The sequence below is a fragment of the Salmo salar genome, chromosome 24, assembly GCF_965601325.2.
Source record: "Salmo salar chromosome 24, fSalSal1, whole genome shotgun sequence".
Taxonomy (NCBI): Eukaryota; Metazoa; Chordata; class Actinopteri; order Salmoniformes; family Salmonidae; genus Salmo; species Salmo salar.
Window position 1 is genome coordinate 31,750,279 of NC_138314.1, and position 17,673 is coordinate 31,767,951.

Below are 17,673 nucleotides of genomic sequence, written 5' to 3' on the forward strand. Positions count from 1 at the left end.
TGCCTCCTCCCTGCAGGTGACCATGCCATTTCACCCTCCTGTGACTCACCTGCTGTTCTCCACGAGGTAGAGCACGATCTTGTCCAGCACCTTCTCGATGAGGGCCGTGCGGATCCAAAGGTTTCTGACCACCTGCGGGCTGAGGCTGGGCAGCCTGGACAGTATCCGTAAGCTATCCTGGTTGGGCAAACTTTGGTTCCGTCTGCAACGTAGAAACAGAGGAGAGGGAGGAACTGAGGTTACCTTTGGTTATTTTCTACCAGTGATCATTTCTTATGTTACACCTGCATTGCATCAGTAAACTATAATTATGTGTGAGTAGAGTTGTCGTGTATGACAGAGATCATGTTTAAGATTTGTTAGCAGTAATATACAGTAACAGCTCTTTGCTTTTGAGTGCTATGGTCTGTGTCTGTACAGGGATTCGGTGGTGTGTTTGTGTCGGTACAAAGGTGTGTGTGCTCTCACTTGCTCTCTGTGATCTGTTCCAGCTCCTGAGCCTTCCTGCACAGCTCCTCTGCCGGGGCGAAGCTCTTCCCCACCTTCATGAAGAGCGCTGCTATCTTGTTGCTACGCAGGAATCCCGCCGCTCGCCGCTTAAGCCCATGGAGAACGCACGCCTCCACCGCAGCTGCACACACACACAAACACACACACAAATAGGCACAGAAATAATAGTACATTTCAAAATATAGATGAGAAACAGTTTTGGAGAGTTCACTGAAACGTGTCACCATTATGAATCATTTATGTTCTGCATTTTAATATTTCATTCAACTTTATTAAAAATGTATGTATGATGCTGGTGGTGAGTTACAAGTTACAATACATTATATGACGTATGATGATGAATGCACACCACAGAAGGCTGCTGAGGGCAGGACGGCTCATAATGTCTGGAATGGAGTGAATGGAATGATATTAAACACATGGAAACTACGTGTTTGATGAGTTCAATACCATTACATTTATTACGTTCCAGCCATTACTATGAGCGCCAGAGCTGGTCCTCCCCAATTAAGGTGCCACCAACCTCCTGTGATGCACACAAATGTAGTGTCAATAGAAGGGGATTCACATTCTAAAAAAACACATCCACCATCATACTGTGTTGTAAAAAATATGATACATGGTCCTAAATAAAAATCTCTCAATGCCCATAGAGAATCTGCATATTATAGTACTTAGCTTCTGTGTAATTGTGACTGAGCCGTATGATGGACACTTCAGACACAGCTCTGCGGCTTGAGGCTGTTATGAAAAGTGGCTCAAATAAGGCAATAATTTTTATTACGTTATCCTTAAACATAATTATATTTTCCTAAGCCAAGAGCTTATCCAGTAAACACTAGTGCACACACGCACAGTATGCACACATACACACGAACAGACACATCTTCCTATAAGGCCTACGTGGCAGTGCCTTGAGCAGTTTTGACATTTGAGCTCTCTCTCAGGACTAATCCCGTGGTTGTCATGGAAACCCCTGCTGATGGAGTGCACCAGCGCTGAGAGAGAAAGCAGTGGAGGGAGAATCTCTCTCTGCCTCTGCCTGTGATATACTTTCAACGAACTTTGCCCACCGGCTGTACAATACAGCTATAACCTAGCCTATATCAAAATAATTTCCATACCATGTCCATTATTGCACTGAATAACTAAACTATACTTATCATGTATTAAAATCTAAATAAAAACTGAGTAATCAGAGTTCATAAAACAATGTAATCTGAATGGATGATCTCTGTATGTGTGGTTCCCACCGTGAAGCTTGGAGGAGGATGTGTGATTGTGTGGGGGTGCTTTGTTTGTGACACTGTCAGTGATTTATTTACAATTCAAGGCACACTTAACCAGCATGGCTACCACAGCATTCTGCAGCGATAAGCCATCCCATCTGGTTTGCACTTAGTGGGACTATCATTTGTTTTTCAAAAGGTCAATGACCCAACACACCTCCAGGCTGTGTAAGGGCAATTTGACCAAGATGGAGAGTGATGGGGTGCTGGATCAGATCAACCGACCTCAACCCAATTGAGATGGTTGGGGATGAGTTGGACTGCAGAGTGAAGGAAAAGCAGCCAACAAGTGCTCAGCATATGTGGGAACTCCTTTGAGACTGTTGGAAAAGCATTCCAGGTAAAGCTGGTTGAGAGAATGCAAAGAGTGTGCAAAGTTGTCATCAAGGCAATGGGTGGCTACTTTGAAGAATCTAAAATCTAAACTATATTTTGATTTGTTTAACACTTTTTTGGTTACTACATGATTCCATATGTGTTATTTTATAGTTTTGATGTCTTCACTATTATTCTACAATGTAGAAAATAGTAAAAATTAAGAAAAACCCTTGAATGAGTACGTGTGTTCCAAACTTTTGACTGGTACTGTATATATTTACTATATTTTCCAGCTATTCTGTAGCTTTGTAATCCTAATGTTGGAGCAGTGTTGTGTATACACTCACTAATACAGTATGTACTCCATCTCTTCCTCGCTCTCTCTTCCTTCCTTCCTTTCTCTTTATCTTGGTGCACGTCTCTGTTTCCTTCCTTATTATTAGAGGAGCGAGAAATGTAATTCCGTGACAAAGATGTCTCAATAGGATGTCCCTCGTCTTTCAAAATACTAGAAAATACACTCCAATATTGAAAAGAAATCAGTATTTCCAGAGGGTGAAACCTCCTTGGCTTTGCAGTACTTTGGCCTAACATAACCCCGGGAGCCATGCAACCAAAGCAATATCCTTTGTGTCAAATAAACCCTTAAAGGAAACGAGTGGCTGGACCCTGTCCACTTTCCACACAGGAGGCACTCTTATTTAAAAGGTAATTACAGCTACTGGAGTAATGACCTCTAATCAGCCCCGTATCTGTGGCAACAGAACACATTAGGGGACTCAGAGTGTCTGTGTTGCCACTGACCAGGAATTCTCAGCACTACGACACACTCAACACATTCTAAATATGGCCAACCACACTATTGGTTTAGATTAATTATTTAATGCCAACATCATGCCTACCTTGCGTGCCAGTCTGTTTCTGCTCTCTTGCTACATCCTTATTGAAATGGTATGGCAATTCCATAAAGAGTTGATAAGAGTGCAGAAACAGATTGGCACTCAGGCTACTTCATGACCACTTTGAGAAAGATACACCTTTAAAGCTTGGCTTCATTAACAATTGGATGACTTAACTAAATAGAGATCCTATTAAATTAGTATTCTATTTCCTAATTCTATGGTTACTATCTCTGTCACAGAAATGTGAAGGGAAGGGAATAATAGCTATTTTGGTGAGGAGAACAGGAAGAAGGGACGGGGCGTGACTAACACTTGATATTTCCCGGGCGCTCCTGCCTAGGCGACTTGAATATTTGACCATGATGATAGAGGCTAATTACTCCCCGGTGACCTGCCTAAGCAAGTCCTCGCCTCACGCCTTCCCTTTCCCCCTCCCCTCGCCCTCGCCCTCCATCTCCATCCTGTGATCTCTGCACACAGACACATTTGTGTGACAGCTTGGTGTAAAACCTGGGACAGCATAGTAGAACGTGGGGGGAGCTAACACTAACAGCCACCATGGTATATGAGGTAAAGGGAAAGCTCTTACTTCCATGTCTGTTAATAGTCAGGATACTCTCCTGTTGTAGTCGGGGAGGAAGAGCCTTTCCTTGGAGATTGATCACACAGTATAAATCAGCTAGCAGTGGGCACATGCACAGATAGAGCCCTAGGGGTGCTGGAGCATCTGCCCTTTTGTCCTCCTATGAAAAAAGTGTCCTTATGATTGGTGGCGTTTAAAAAATATATATATATACTTTTTATTACATTTTTGTATCTGTTTTCTCTCTTGTAACTTTAAAGGCAACAAATTGCCTATCAAATTAGATAATTTCTCATAATACGCATGAATCTTTAAAGAAAAAAGTCCCCTCCCCTGCCCTTCTGCGACCGTGAGAGCGGCAGTGCATTGCAGCACTCTTCCTTGTTGCATGCACGAGCTACCCACCGGTGCAGAGCGGTGAGTGTGAAATGAATACGGCCAGTAGTAGGATACTTTGGAGTTGCTAGCATATGTTGTCTCAGGGGGCAACCACAGTTCGACTGTTTGTCAGTAGCATAACAAATTCAAATCAAGTAAAGATTTGCATAGTCTAGCTAACTAGCTGATTAATCTAGCCTACATTAACAGTGTTTCCGCTGCATTCATTCATTTGGTAATTGTAGCCACTGCAAACCAAAAAAAACTAAAATGTTACATCATAATATTTCTACCAAACATACTTTCAATAATATGTCCAGGTACAGCACCGGTTTAAAGGTCATTTGGCTCTTTGTGCCACTGTGGCAGCCAAAACTGCCTGTGCAGAAAACTCAGTGCACTGTCTTCAAGACAGAGCACTAGTCATTGGAGAGACTCTGGGAAGATCTTAATTGCATAGTCCTCGCGTCCTCTCTTCTTCTCAAAACCCATTGGATGAGAAAGCCAGAGGTCCCACCCCTCTGATCTTCTCCTCCAATGTGGTTTTGGAGAGATGACTCGAGGAGTATGCAAATTAGATTATTCCCTAGAGACTTAATTGTTTACGGTATGGCATACATATTAGGAACTTTGTCAATCCTCCTCAGATATCACCCCTCACCTAGTCAAGTCTCAACCCTGCAAATTTTTCCATGAGGCAGAGAGAAAATATTGCTGTTTTAAAGCAAATTTCCTGCAATTCTATACATTTTACCATGGTGCAGAGAGAACATTTTCAGTTTTATAGCTAATCTCATGCTATTCTACACTTTTGGCATGAGGCTGAGAGAAAATGTTGCAGTTTTAAAGCTAATTTATTGCAATGACATGTTGGCTTATGGCATGTTCATAAAAGAAAACAAATCGGGAAGTATGTCCTTTTAAAAATACACTTGAGCTGGCCTTTTCACAGTTGTTCTATGAATGACACTGCAACAAAAATGTCCAGAGGAAACACTGATTACTGATGATCAGCTGATAAAGCCCAGCCCAGTAGTGCTTCTAGCAAAGATACTTAATTTCATCTTTGGTTCTAGCTTGCTTAGTCTACAATGTGTGATGAGTGTATTTTTGCAGAAAATATAATGTTATTAAGGTGCCTTTTTTTTTTTTTTACTTTGAGCACCCACCAAAGGTCTGTACATGGCCCAGGCTAGCAGACCCTCAAACCCTCCACCTCAGGTTGATGTGATATGCAGATTTGGACCTTTCCTCTACCACTTTTATCAGTTGATAAAATATCCTGCGACTTCGGTAAGATGTCAGTGAGGCTTGATGAGCCTGTGAAGAATGTCTGAGGGACTATGAAATTATTCTTTCACACCCCAATGCAGTACAGCAGATAGTCACTAACTAAAATGGCGCCGGAAGAAATGGCAACCGTTTTACGGGCGCCTACCCAATTGTGCTATTATGTGTTTTTTGTCACGTTATTTGTAACTTATTTTGTACATAATGTTTCTGCCACCATATCGTACGGCAAAAAAGAGCTTCTGGATATCAGGACAGCGATCTCTCACCTCGGATTAGACAAAGATTTTTTCTTCAACAAGCAGGACGCACAGGATATACTGCTAACACCCGACAAGGCCAACATCCCCGTCATTGGCAAGAGAAAGAGACGCAGGTACAGAGGACACAGAGCGGGGTGCCTCGTAAGGATCCACAGAAGGCGAGTGGGAAAGCTGCCGTCACCGTCAATATTACTCGCCAACGTACAATCATTGGACAATAAATTAGACGAGGTACGATCACGAATATCCTACCAACGGGACATTAAAAACTGTACATCTTATGTTTCACGAAATCGTGGCTGAATGATGACATGGATATTCAGCTAGCAGGATATACGCTGCACTGGTTAGATAGAACAGCACACTCCGGTAAGATGAGGGGGGAAAGTCTGTGCATATTTGTAAACAACAGCTGGTGCACGAAATCTAAGGAAGTCTCTAGATTTTGCTCGCCTGAAGTAGAATATCTTATGATAAACTGAAGACCACACTATTTGCCAAGAAAGTTTTCATCTATACTTTTCGTGGCTGTTTATTTACCACCACAGACAGATGCTGGCACTAAGACCGCACTCAGTCAGCTGTATAAGGAAATAAGCAAACAAGAAACCGCTCACCCAGAGGCGGCGCTCCTAGTGGCCGGAGACTTTAATACAGGGAAACTTAAATCAGTTTTACTTCATCTCTATCAACATGTTAAATGCGCAACCAGAGGGAAAAAATTCTAGATCACCTGTACTCCACACACAGAGACGCGTACAAAGCTCTCCGTCGCCCTCCATTTGGTAAATCTGACCATGGTTCTATCCTCCTGATTCCTGCTTACCAGCAAAAATTCAAGCAGGAAACACCAGTGACTCTGCCTATAAAAAAGTGGTCAGATGAAGCAGATGCTAAACTACAGGACTGTTTTGCTATCATGGACTGAAACATGTTCCGGGATTCTTCCAATTGCATTGAGGAGTACACCACCTCAGTCACTGGCTTAATCAATAAGTGCATCGAGGACGTCGTCCCCACAGTGACTGTACGTGAAGTGGGTAGTGCGAACAGCCCAGTACATCACTGGGGCTAAGCTGCCTGCCATCCAGGACCTCTACACCAGGCGGTGTCAGAGGAAGGCCCTATAAATTGTCAAAGACCCCAGCCACCCCAGTCATAGACTGTTCTCTCTACTACCGCATGGCAAGTGGTACCGGAGCCCCAAGTCTAGGACCAAAAGGCTTCTCAACAGATTTTACCCTCAAGCCATAAGACTCCTGAACAGGTAATCAAATGGCTACCCGGACTATTTGCATTGTGTGTGCCCCCCCAACCCCTCTTTTACAATGCTGCTACTCTCTGTTTATCATACATGTATAGTCACTTTAACTATACATTCATGTACATACTACCTCAATTAGCCAGACTAACCGGTGCCCCCGCACATTGGCTACCAGGACTATCTGCATTGTGTCCCACCACCCGCCAACCCCTCTTTTACGCTACTGCTACTCTCTGTTTATCAAATATGCATAGTCACTTTAACCATATCTACATGTACATACCACCTCAATTAACCTTGACTAACCAGTGCCTGTATATAGCCTCGCTACTGTTATAGCCTGGCTACCATATATAGCCTCGCCACTGTTATTTTTCACTGTCTTTTTACTGTTGTTTTTTATTTCTTTACTTAACTACTGTTCACCTAATACCTATTTTTTACTTAAAAATTGCACTGTTGGTTAGAGCCTGTAAGTAAGCATTTCACTGTAAGGTGAATACAGCATTTCACTGTATTCGGCACACGTGACAAATAAACTTTGATTTGATTTATCACCTAAACTTATGCTTTCAACAAGTCTTTTTTCTACCAACAACAAAGTGTTAAATCGCTAAACTCTTGACGGGGCTTGACGACCTTGTTTCCTGGCTGTGTTACATAAGAGACATCCCAGCAATAGCTGCAATGATGTAATTCTGACAGGTTTTCAATGTGATGTCAGGTTTTACAGAAGTCTTTTAATGGATCAGAAAAAGGGAAACCGGTACGGTTCTTATACCATATACTGTATACAGTGCATTCGGAAAGTATTCAGACCCCTTGACTTTTTCCACATTTTGTTACGTTTTTAGAAATATTTCCAAACATATTCAAAATAAAAAACAGATAACTTATTTATATAGATATTCAGACCCTTTGAGTCGAGACTCCGAATTGAGCTCAGGTGTATCCTGTTTCAATTGATCATCCTTGAGATGTTTCTACAATTTGATTGGAATCCACTTGTGGTAAATTAAATTGATTGGACATGATTTAGAAAGGCACACACCGGTCTAAATAAGGTTCCACAGTTTACAGTGCATGTTAGAGCAAAAACCAAGCCATGAGGTCGAAGGAATTGTCCATAGAGCTCCGAGACAGGATTGTGTCGAGGCACAGATCTGGGGAAGGGTATCAAAACATTTCTACAGCATTGAAGATCCCCAAGAACACATTGGCCTCCATCATTCTTAAATGGAAGAAGTTTGGAACCACCAAGACTCTTCCTAGCGCTGGCTGCCCGGCCAAACTGAGCAACCGGGGGAGAAGAGCCTTGGTCAGGGAGGCGACCAAGAACCCGATGGTCACTCTGACAGAGCTCCAGAGTTCGTCTATGAAGATGGAAGAACCTTCCAGAGGGACAACCATTTCTGCAGCACTTCACCAATCAGGCCTTTAATGGTAGTGGTCAGACGGAAGCCACTCTTCAGTAAAAGGCACATGACAGCCCGCTTGGAATTTGCCAAAAGGTACCCAAATACTCTCAGACCATGAAAACAAGATTCTCTGGTCTGATGAAACCAAGATTGAACTATTTGGCCTGAATGCAAAGCTGTCATCAAGGCAAAAGATGGTTACTTTGAAGAATCTTAAATGTATTTTTTGGTACTACATTATTCATTATGTGTTATTATTCTACAATGTAGAACATAATAAAAAATTAAGAACAACCCTTGAATGAGTAGGTGTGTCCAAACGTTTGATTGATACTGTATGTAAAAACTTTTTATTTGTTTTATAAATTAGCAAAAATTTCAAAAAAACAGTTTTTGCTTTGTCATTATGGGCTATTGTGTGTATTGACGAGGAAAAAAACAATTGAATTCATTTTAGAATAAGGCTGTAGCGTAACAAAATGTGGAAAAATTCAAGGGGTCTGAATACTTTCAGAATGCACTGTATGCTGGGAAAACAGCCTGACCATTGAAACCTGACTGACTCGTGTCTGACAGGATACCCGATCCTTCTGATTGGCACAATGATAAAAGGTTTGATTTTTTTTCTGTTGTAGGGCAGGTGATTAATAAGCAAATACCACCAAATATGTCCCAATAGTTGAAACTCACCACAAAATGAGACAATATGGCTGCTGTCTTCATGTACAAACTTCCTGGTGACAGCCTCTTCCATGATCTGCTTTACCTGTGAATGACAGGGGGAGGAGACACTCAGACCTTCTCTACAAAACCACTTATCTGCGGGAGTGAGAAGGAGGGAAGGATTTATCAGTAAACATGTACAGAATTTTTTTTACATTGGGAACAGATAGGAGGGGAGGGAGGCAGGAAGGGAGGGTGAGAGAGAGAGAGAGAGATTAAGCGGAGCGGGAAGAGTGCATGCAAAGTTTGAAGGATGAGTCACCCAACTCGCATCAAGCAGATCTCAGATGGATAGGGCTGAAGAGGGCTGATGTTGGGTGGGTGGGGGCTAATTTATCCACACCTCTGGGGCCCACCTCACAGACTGGCTTAACAATCAAACCTCTTTAGATGTGAATGGAGAAAGAGAGAGTGAGAGCACAGTGTCACACGCTTTTCATGTCTCACCAGGGCAGGCACTATACGACACCTCTGATTCAGTGACGTCGCAACCAGCAGAAACCTCACTCAAACACACAGCCTCGGAAAAACAAGCGGGAGGAGAGTTTTAGAGTACAAACGTTTGGTTTAATCAACACCACGGTTTCCCCCTAGCTGACCCGGACACAGGCTGCTCACAGAGACAACATCAGACCTGCGCCCCAGATGCCTGATAACTCTGACCCTGGTGAATATGGGGACATCTCCTAGCACTGCCATTGCTTTGTGTCCTGGAAATCAGCCTGCAGATAGAGCAGCCCAGATAGCACTCATTTCCTGTTGTAATGGGTCTTTCCTCAGAGGAGATATTACACTGCACAAAGAGAGGTGGTGCCTGCCTAGAGAACAACGCCACACACACACACAAACACACAGAGACCCAAACATCTGTGCAGACATAGAGGAGCTTTGAATATCACTACAGAGGGCAGATTTAAAAAAATTATGCTCCATTAAAGCAAAATATTTCAAATTACTTGATTGTTTAACTGCCTCTATGTTGCAATCTCTGATTGTAAATCTAGTATGGTTAAACAAACCAGGGCCTGGTTTCCCAAAAGCATCTTAAGGCTATGTTCATCGTTAGGACCTTTGAACGGATCATCGTTAAATCGCCAAGCTGTTTCCCAAAACCATTGTTTCTAAAGTTGCACTTGAAATTTCTTGTTATTTACCGACTGCCTCAGACCACTAAGTGCATCGTTCGATGTGTTTTTTTCCCCTACCACATCACTTTATACACAGAAGATATCCACTAAACATAGAATCAAGATGTTTAACTGTCTCTCTGTGACCCCCAATAACTTCACAATGAAGTTGACTGCAAACACAAAGTTGCCAATGTCTTTGCAATTGTTAAAAACAAGCAAAGGATAAAAAGATGTTTCAAATTAAAACTGGCTCAAGTAAAATATACATAGCCTACAGTATAGGCTACTGTCACGTCCTGACCATTGAGTGCTCTTATTTTCTATGGTAGAGTAGGTCAGGGCGTGACTGGGGGGTTTATTCTAGTTTAATTTTTCTATGTTTGGTTCTAGTTTCTGTTTTTCTATGTTGGGTTTTTTGGATGATCCCCAATTAGAGGCAACTGGTCATCGTTGTCTCTAATTGGGGGTCATATTTAGTAGTTGTTTTTCCCACCTTTGTTTTGTGGGAGATTATTTTTGAGTTAGTGCATGTTTGCACCTCTGTTGGTTTGTTATTTTGTGTATAGTTTATTGTTTGTCTGACTAAGTTTCACATTCTAATAAAAGATGTGGAACGATACTCACGCTGCGCTTTGGTCCGTTCCTACACACAATCGTGACAGCTACATAGGCCTACATAATAAAAAAATATTGAAATCAATTTCATGTTCATTCAATTGAGTTCTATTTTTCTAATTGTAGGCTATTGCCTGTAATTTGCCTAAATATATTGAATGATGTGTAACAACATGTGCACAATGATGTGCCAAATTAATCTGTGATTGATTGCATTATTATAGGGTAAGCATTAGAATAAGCCACCTCAATATTTGCAGCCATTAGGTGATAATATTGCTCTAGGAGCTGATCTGTCATCAGTATTGTGGAAAAATTATAATGTTAAGGTAAAATTTGAATGAAGAAAGCTGATCAGAGAGCAGCGCTGCCTTTCTTTCGACACACTTACCGAATGTTCTTTCTGCATGGTGTTTTGGGAAATGTATGTTACATCTTCGGCCATTGTAGGAAAGATGCATCGTTAAAACACTTGTAAGCCGAAGTTCCATTGTTATCGGGAAATCAGGCCCTGAAGGTAAAATTATCTGTCATAAGTGTGATAGAAGTGGTTCAGTGAACTATGATCATGTGATGAGTAACCTTGCCAAAGACCTGTAGACTTGCTAATGCCCTAGAATCAGATCAGTGTGGAAACACAGTCATTTGGCATACAGGAGAATGCAGTGTTTGAACCCAGAAGGTCACATTGGTGCATATGGTCTCTGTGAGGAGAAAGAGCTCAAAGGGGTGTAAAGTGTAAGAGGCAAGCTAACAGGGGTTTGAGGTCGGGTCACATAAGGATAAACTCAGCCATTTCAATTAGTGGATGTGAAATTAAGCCCATAACATGTTGGCTGGAGTACATTGGTGACACCACCTTCCCTGAGTTCCAGTTTTGTTGCTCTGTTGGCTAAAACATCCCCCCTTTTGCCCTCAGAACAGCCTGAATTCGTTGGGGCATGGACTCTACAAGGTGTTGAAAGCATTCTACAGGGATGTTGGCCCATGTTGACTCCATTGCTCCCAAAGTTGTGTCTAGTTGGCTGGATATCATTTTTGTGGTTGACCACTGTTGATACACACGGGAAACTGAACATGAAAAACATAGCAGCGTTGCAGTTCTTGACACAAACCTACTACCATACCCGGTTCAAAGGCACTTATAGGGGAATTTCAACCTGGCTCTGCCACAGCATATAGTCATTAGTATTTTAACATTAAGTTTCTATCATAAACATCAAAATTATCCAAACCACAAGCTAGAACTAGCACATTTCCATTTTAATGGTAGAATCGGGAAGTTTCGACTCCCTGTGTTTCGACTCCCCATTCCATTCTTGTGTATTGGTGTCTGTGAGGGGTCTTTGGCCTGGTTTGCTAACTACCTCTCTCAACGAGTGCAGTGTATAAAGTCAGAAAATCTGCTGTCTCAGCCACTGCATGTCACCATGGGAGTACCCCAAGGCTCAATCCTAGGCCCCACGCTCTTCTCAATTTACATTAACAACATAGCTCAGGCAGTAGGAAGCTCTCTCATTCATTTATATGCAGATGATACAGTCTTATACTCAGCTGGCCCCTCCCCAGATTTTGTGTTAAACGCTCTACAACAAAGATTTCTTAGTGTCCAACAAGCTTTCTCTACCCTTAACCTTGTTGGGAACACCTCCAAAACAAAGGTAATGTGGTTTGGTAAGAAGAATGCCCCTCTTCCCACAGTTGTTATTACTACCTCTGAGGGTTTAGAGCTTGAGGTAGTCACCTCATACAAGTACTTGGGAGTATGGCTAGACGGTACACTGTCCTTCTCTCAGCACATATCAAAGCTGCAGGCTAAAGTTAAATCTAGACTCTTTCACCCCAGCTGCCAAACTAACCCTGATTCAAATGGCCATCCTTCCCATGCTAGATTATGGAGATGTAATTTACAGATAGGCAGGGAAGGGTGCTCTCGAGTGGCTAGATGTTCTTTACGTTCTTTACCATTTGGCCATCAGATTTGCGACCGATGCTCTTTATAGGACACATCACTGCACACTATACTCCTCTGTAAACTGGTCATCTCTGTATACCCGTCGCCAGACCAACTGGTTGATGCTTATTTATAAAACCCTCTTAGGCTTCACTTCCCCCTATCTGAGATATCTACTGCAGCCCTCATCCTCCACATACAACACCCGTTCTGCCAGTCACATTCTGTTAAAGGTCCCCAAAGCACACACATCCCTAGGTCGACCGTCTTTCTAGTTCGCTGCAGCTAGCGACTGGAAAAAGCTGCAACAAACACTCAAACTGGACAATGTTATCTCAATCTCTTCATTCAAAGACTCAGTCATGGACACTCTTACTGACAGTTGTGGCTGCTTTGCATGATGTATTGTTGTCTCTACCTTCTTGCCCTTTGTGCTGTTGTCTGTGCCCAATAATGTTTGTACCATGTTTTGTGCTGCTACCATGTTGTGCTGCTGCCATGTTGTGTTGCTACCATGTTGTTGTCATGTTGTGTTGCTACCTTGCTGTGTTGTCATGTGTTGCTGCCTTGCTATGTTGTTGTCTTAGGTCTCTCTTTATGTAGTGTTGTGTTATCTCTCTTGTCGTGATGTGTGTTTTGTCCTATATTTCAAATGTAAATAAAATGACATTAATCCCAACCCCTGTCCCCGCAGGAGGCCTTGTGCCTTTTGGTAGGCTGTCATTGTAAATAAAACGTTTTTTTTTTTTTTTTTTAACTGACTTGCCTAGTTCAATAAAATGTAAAAAAAAAAATGAAATATATGATAAAGGTGATGACTTTGGTATTTATTTATTTTTCCTAATTTTAATTGTATAGTTATTTGGTTTGTTGTGTACCTGTTTGTATCTCAGAAGACCATATCTTTAATAATATCCATCATATTTAACTAATATTTAACTAATTATACTAGCTTGACTGCACATAGTACAGACACATAGTACAGACACATAGTACAGACACATAGTACAGACACATAGTACAGACACATAGTACTGACACATAGTACTGACACATAGTACTGACACATAGTACTGACACATAGTACAGACACATAGTACAGACACATAGTACAGACACATAGTACAGACACATAGTACAGACACATAGTACAGACACATAGTACTGACACATAGTACTAAATGTGTTATTCGCCGCCCCAACACACACCACACACACACACACACACACACACACACACACACACACACACACACACACACACACACACACACACACACACACACACACACACACACACACACACACACACACACACACACACACACACTCTATAGCCCTCAGTGTGCTAGCTAGTGTATAATGTTCAGACTGCCCTGTCCTGACAGTTCTGCCACTCTCTCCAGACCCTGATTCAATGAGACAACCCAAGGCCTTGAGAGCAAATCTGTCTCATTTGTCTGACATCACTGATAAGGTATCGGACCAGTTCACTGGCTGGAGATATTACCTTCCATCTTTTTATTTTTTCCCACACACACAAAGTAGGTTTTGGTGCGTTAACCTTTGTGCTTCTATATATTTCTCTGGAATGGATTACAGGATTGTCTGTCCTCTATTAACATTTTGAAGCAAAGCTTCACAGTGTTGCAATGTACTCCTGATACTGTAGTTTTTCTTTAAAACATTTCAATTAAAAGCATACATTTTATACAAAAGTGAAGTAGCTCTGAATACCCAAATCCCCTTTGTTTTCTCCCTGAGCCCTCCCCATCCAGGTGCTTGGAAAGCAGGAAGCAGTCATTTGAAAGGAAGCACCTGCTTTTCTCCCACAAGGCTACTGATGGAGAGAGCAACAAGAGAAAACAACAACAACAGAGCCCTATAATAAAACTAGCCCTGATTGCACTTGCTCTTGGGTGCCTGCCATCTATGAGTCACTCCAGGCAGATTGAGATCTGAAAGGAAGCGTTAGCCGTTGACTAATATGGCTGTTATCTTTAGGAAACATTTTCAAAATGCTTTGAAATAAAAATGATTGCAATATAGGAAGATTTGTCAATTTGAACATTGAACATATAGGGTAGATATTTTCAATATGCCTTCAGAAATACTACTACTATTAATAATAATAATAATTATTATTATTATTACTACTACAGTAGATGGTATTTAAATTGCGCTTTTCTAGGACCCAAAGTCGCTTTACATAGTTTTCTGAAAAGTGAGAAATACTGGTGACTCATGAAGTAAGTGAACTAAGACTTGAAGTGTGTAATGAAGGGAAGTGTGTAAGTACAGAATATATAAAATGTTGCCCCTTGAAAGCATTAAAATAGAAAAATGATATACCAATTACAAACCAATCATGATGCACTGTTGACCTGCAATCGGTTGTCTGAGACCACAGTCTTGTCAGCTTCAGCAACGATGATCAGCCACAAACATGACTCATGCTGCCATCATGATAACAATAGCAATCACACACACACACACACACACACACACACACACACACACACACACACACACACACACACACACACACACACACACACACACACACACACACACACACACACACACACACACACACACACACACACACACACATACACACACGACCCATCACATGCACACCCTTGGGATTTATTTAAGATACTCTTTAAAGAGGTAGGGTTTCAGACGTTTTCTGAACACATACTGTATCTTAAAAGGTACAGAAAAGCATGACAGATTACAGATCTACAGTGTATAAGCACATCATATATATTACAGCTACCTGGAGCATTATTAAAACTTACTGAATGAATAAGAGCAATCACAAATGTCAGAGCTAAATGGACTTTTTGAGTACATTCATTAAGCTTAAATAATTCTCTGTGTATGTAGCTATAATTTCTTGTTAATTTATGATGCGCTTATACATGTGTAATGTATGCGTTTTTGTGTTAATGTAAATTGTACCGCAAAACAAAATCAAACCACTGAAATACAATGGGACAATATTTATGTATTAGTATTGTACTGTTAGACATTTACAGTAATGCTGGAGCTAGAAACAAAAGCATTTCGCTGCACCTACACTATATATACAAAAGTATGTGGACACCCCTTCAAATTAGTGGATTCTGCAATTTCTGCCATAAATGTTGATGACAGGTATATAAAATTGAGCACACAGCCATGCTATCTCCATAGACAAACACTGGCAGCAGTATGGCCTTACTGAAGAGCTCAGTGACTTTCACCGTGGCACCGTCATATGATGCCACCTTTCCAACTAGTCAGTTTGTAAAATGTCTGCCCTGCTACAGCTGCCCCGGTCAACTGTAAGTGCTTTCATTGTGAAGTGGAAGCATCTAGGAGCAACAACGGCTCAGCAACGAAGTGGTAGGCCACACAAGCTCATAGAACGAGATCGCAGAGTGCTGAAATGCATAAAGATCCTCTGTCCTCACTCACTACCGAGTTTCAAACTGCCTCTGGAAGCAACGTCAGCATAATAACTGTTCATCATGAGCTTCATGAAATGGGTTTCTATGGCTGAGCAACCGCACACAAGCCTAAGATTACCATGCGCATTGCCAAGCGTCGGTTGGAGTTGTGTAAAGCTCGTCGCCATTGGACTATGGATCAGTGGAAACAAATTCTCTGGAGTGAATCACGCTTCACCATCTGGCAGCCTAACGGACGAATCTGGGTTTGGCGGATGCCAGGAGAACGCTACCTGCCCGAATGCATAGTGTTAACTTTAAAGTTTGGTGGAGGAGGAATAATGGTCTGGGGCTGTTTTTCTTGCTTCAGGCTAGGCCCCTTAGTTCCACTGAAGGGAAATCTTAAAGCTACAGCATACAATGACATTGTAGACGATTCCGTGCTTCCAACTTTGTGGCAACAGTTTGGGGAAGGCCCTTTTCTACTTCAGCATGACAATGCCCCTGTGCACAAAGCGAGGTCCATACAAAAATGGTTTGTCGAGATCAGTGTGGAAAAGCTTCACTGGCCTGCATAGAGCCCTGACCTCCACCCCGTCGAACACCTTTGGGATGAATTGGAACGCTGACTGTGAGCCAGGCCTAATCGCCCAACATCAGTTCCCGACCTCACTAATGCTCGTGGCTGAATGGAAGCAAGTCCCCACAGCAATGTTCCAACATCTAGTGGAAAGCCTTCCCATAAGAGTGGAGGCTGTTATAGCAGCAAAGGTGGAACCAACTCCATATTAATGCCCATGATTTTGGAATGATATGTTCGACGAGCAGGTGTCCACATACTTTTGGTCATGTAGTGTACTTTAACATCTGCGAATCTGTGTACATGACAAATAAACTTTGATTTGATGTGCATTGATTGGTAGGCAGCTAAAGTAAATGTGCAAACTGCAGGGCACGTCACTTCTCTCAAGTCTTACTAGTTCTATCCTCCCATCAGTCAGAATCTGGATCCCATCCAGCCATCACAGAATCTAACTGGTGAGATGTCTTAGCAGACAAGCTGCAGGTTTCTATGGCGACTGCACGAGTCACATTGTCGCCTGAGCAGAGTCCACAGCAGCTATCTCTGCGAGATAGAGTACGTCAACAAGCCCATTCATCACACAGATAACTGGTATCATGCATAATCATTGGTTCACATTTCCCTTCATCAGCATACGAAACAGTTAGGTGGAGGGATACAGACTGTTTAATTACATAATTCCAGAACAATAAATATGTTGGAACCTGGAAACTGTGCATATTGTTCTTTCCCAAAAAGTTGACATTTCATCCTTATGTGCACGTTTCAGGCTGGAGTCCTCTTTTCTAACATTTCTCTTGAATGACATTTCGACTAAACCTATTTGGTACCCCCTATGAGCAATAATACTTTTGACAGCTAACAGCAGCCTTGTTTATGCCCAAAGGACAAGATGACATCCATGCTGAAACAATGTGAATCTTTACTGCTGCGTTCCTAAAGGACTGGCATCATTAGATGAGAAGCAGTCAGTACGTTCTCTCTCAAGTATCACTCTACATCTCTGCTGTCACAGT

General features: G+C 42.0%; 1 protein-coding gene across 1 annotated transcript in view; it reads right to left on the minus strand.

Moving 5' to 3' along the window:
* LOC106585677 (small G protein signaling modulator 1) overlaps positions 1–17,673 on the minus strand; it is a 71,343-nt gene that overhangs the window by 46,217 nt on the left and 7,453 nt on the right. Inside the window, exons 2-4 of the mRNA XM_082968651.1 lie at positions 8,906–8,981; positions 469–631; positions 50–202 (exon numbers count right to left, since the gene is read on the minus strand). Of these exons, the coding sequence (XP_082824777.1) occupies positions 50–202; positions 469–631; positions 8,906–8,969 (380 nt within the window). The 5' untranslated portion in view covers positions 8,970–8,981. The remainder of the gene's footprint in view (positions 1–49; positions 203–468; positions 632–8,905; positions 8,982–17,673) is intronic.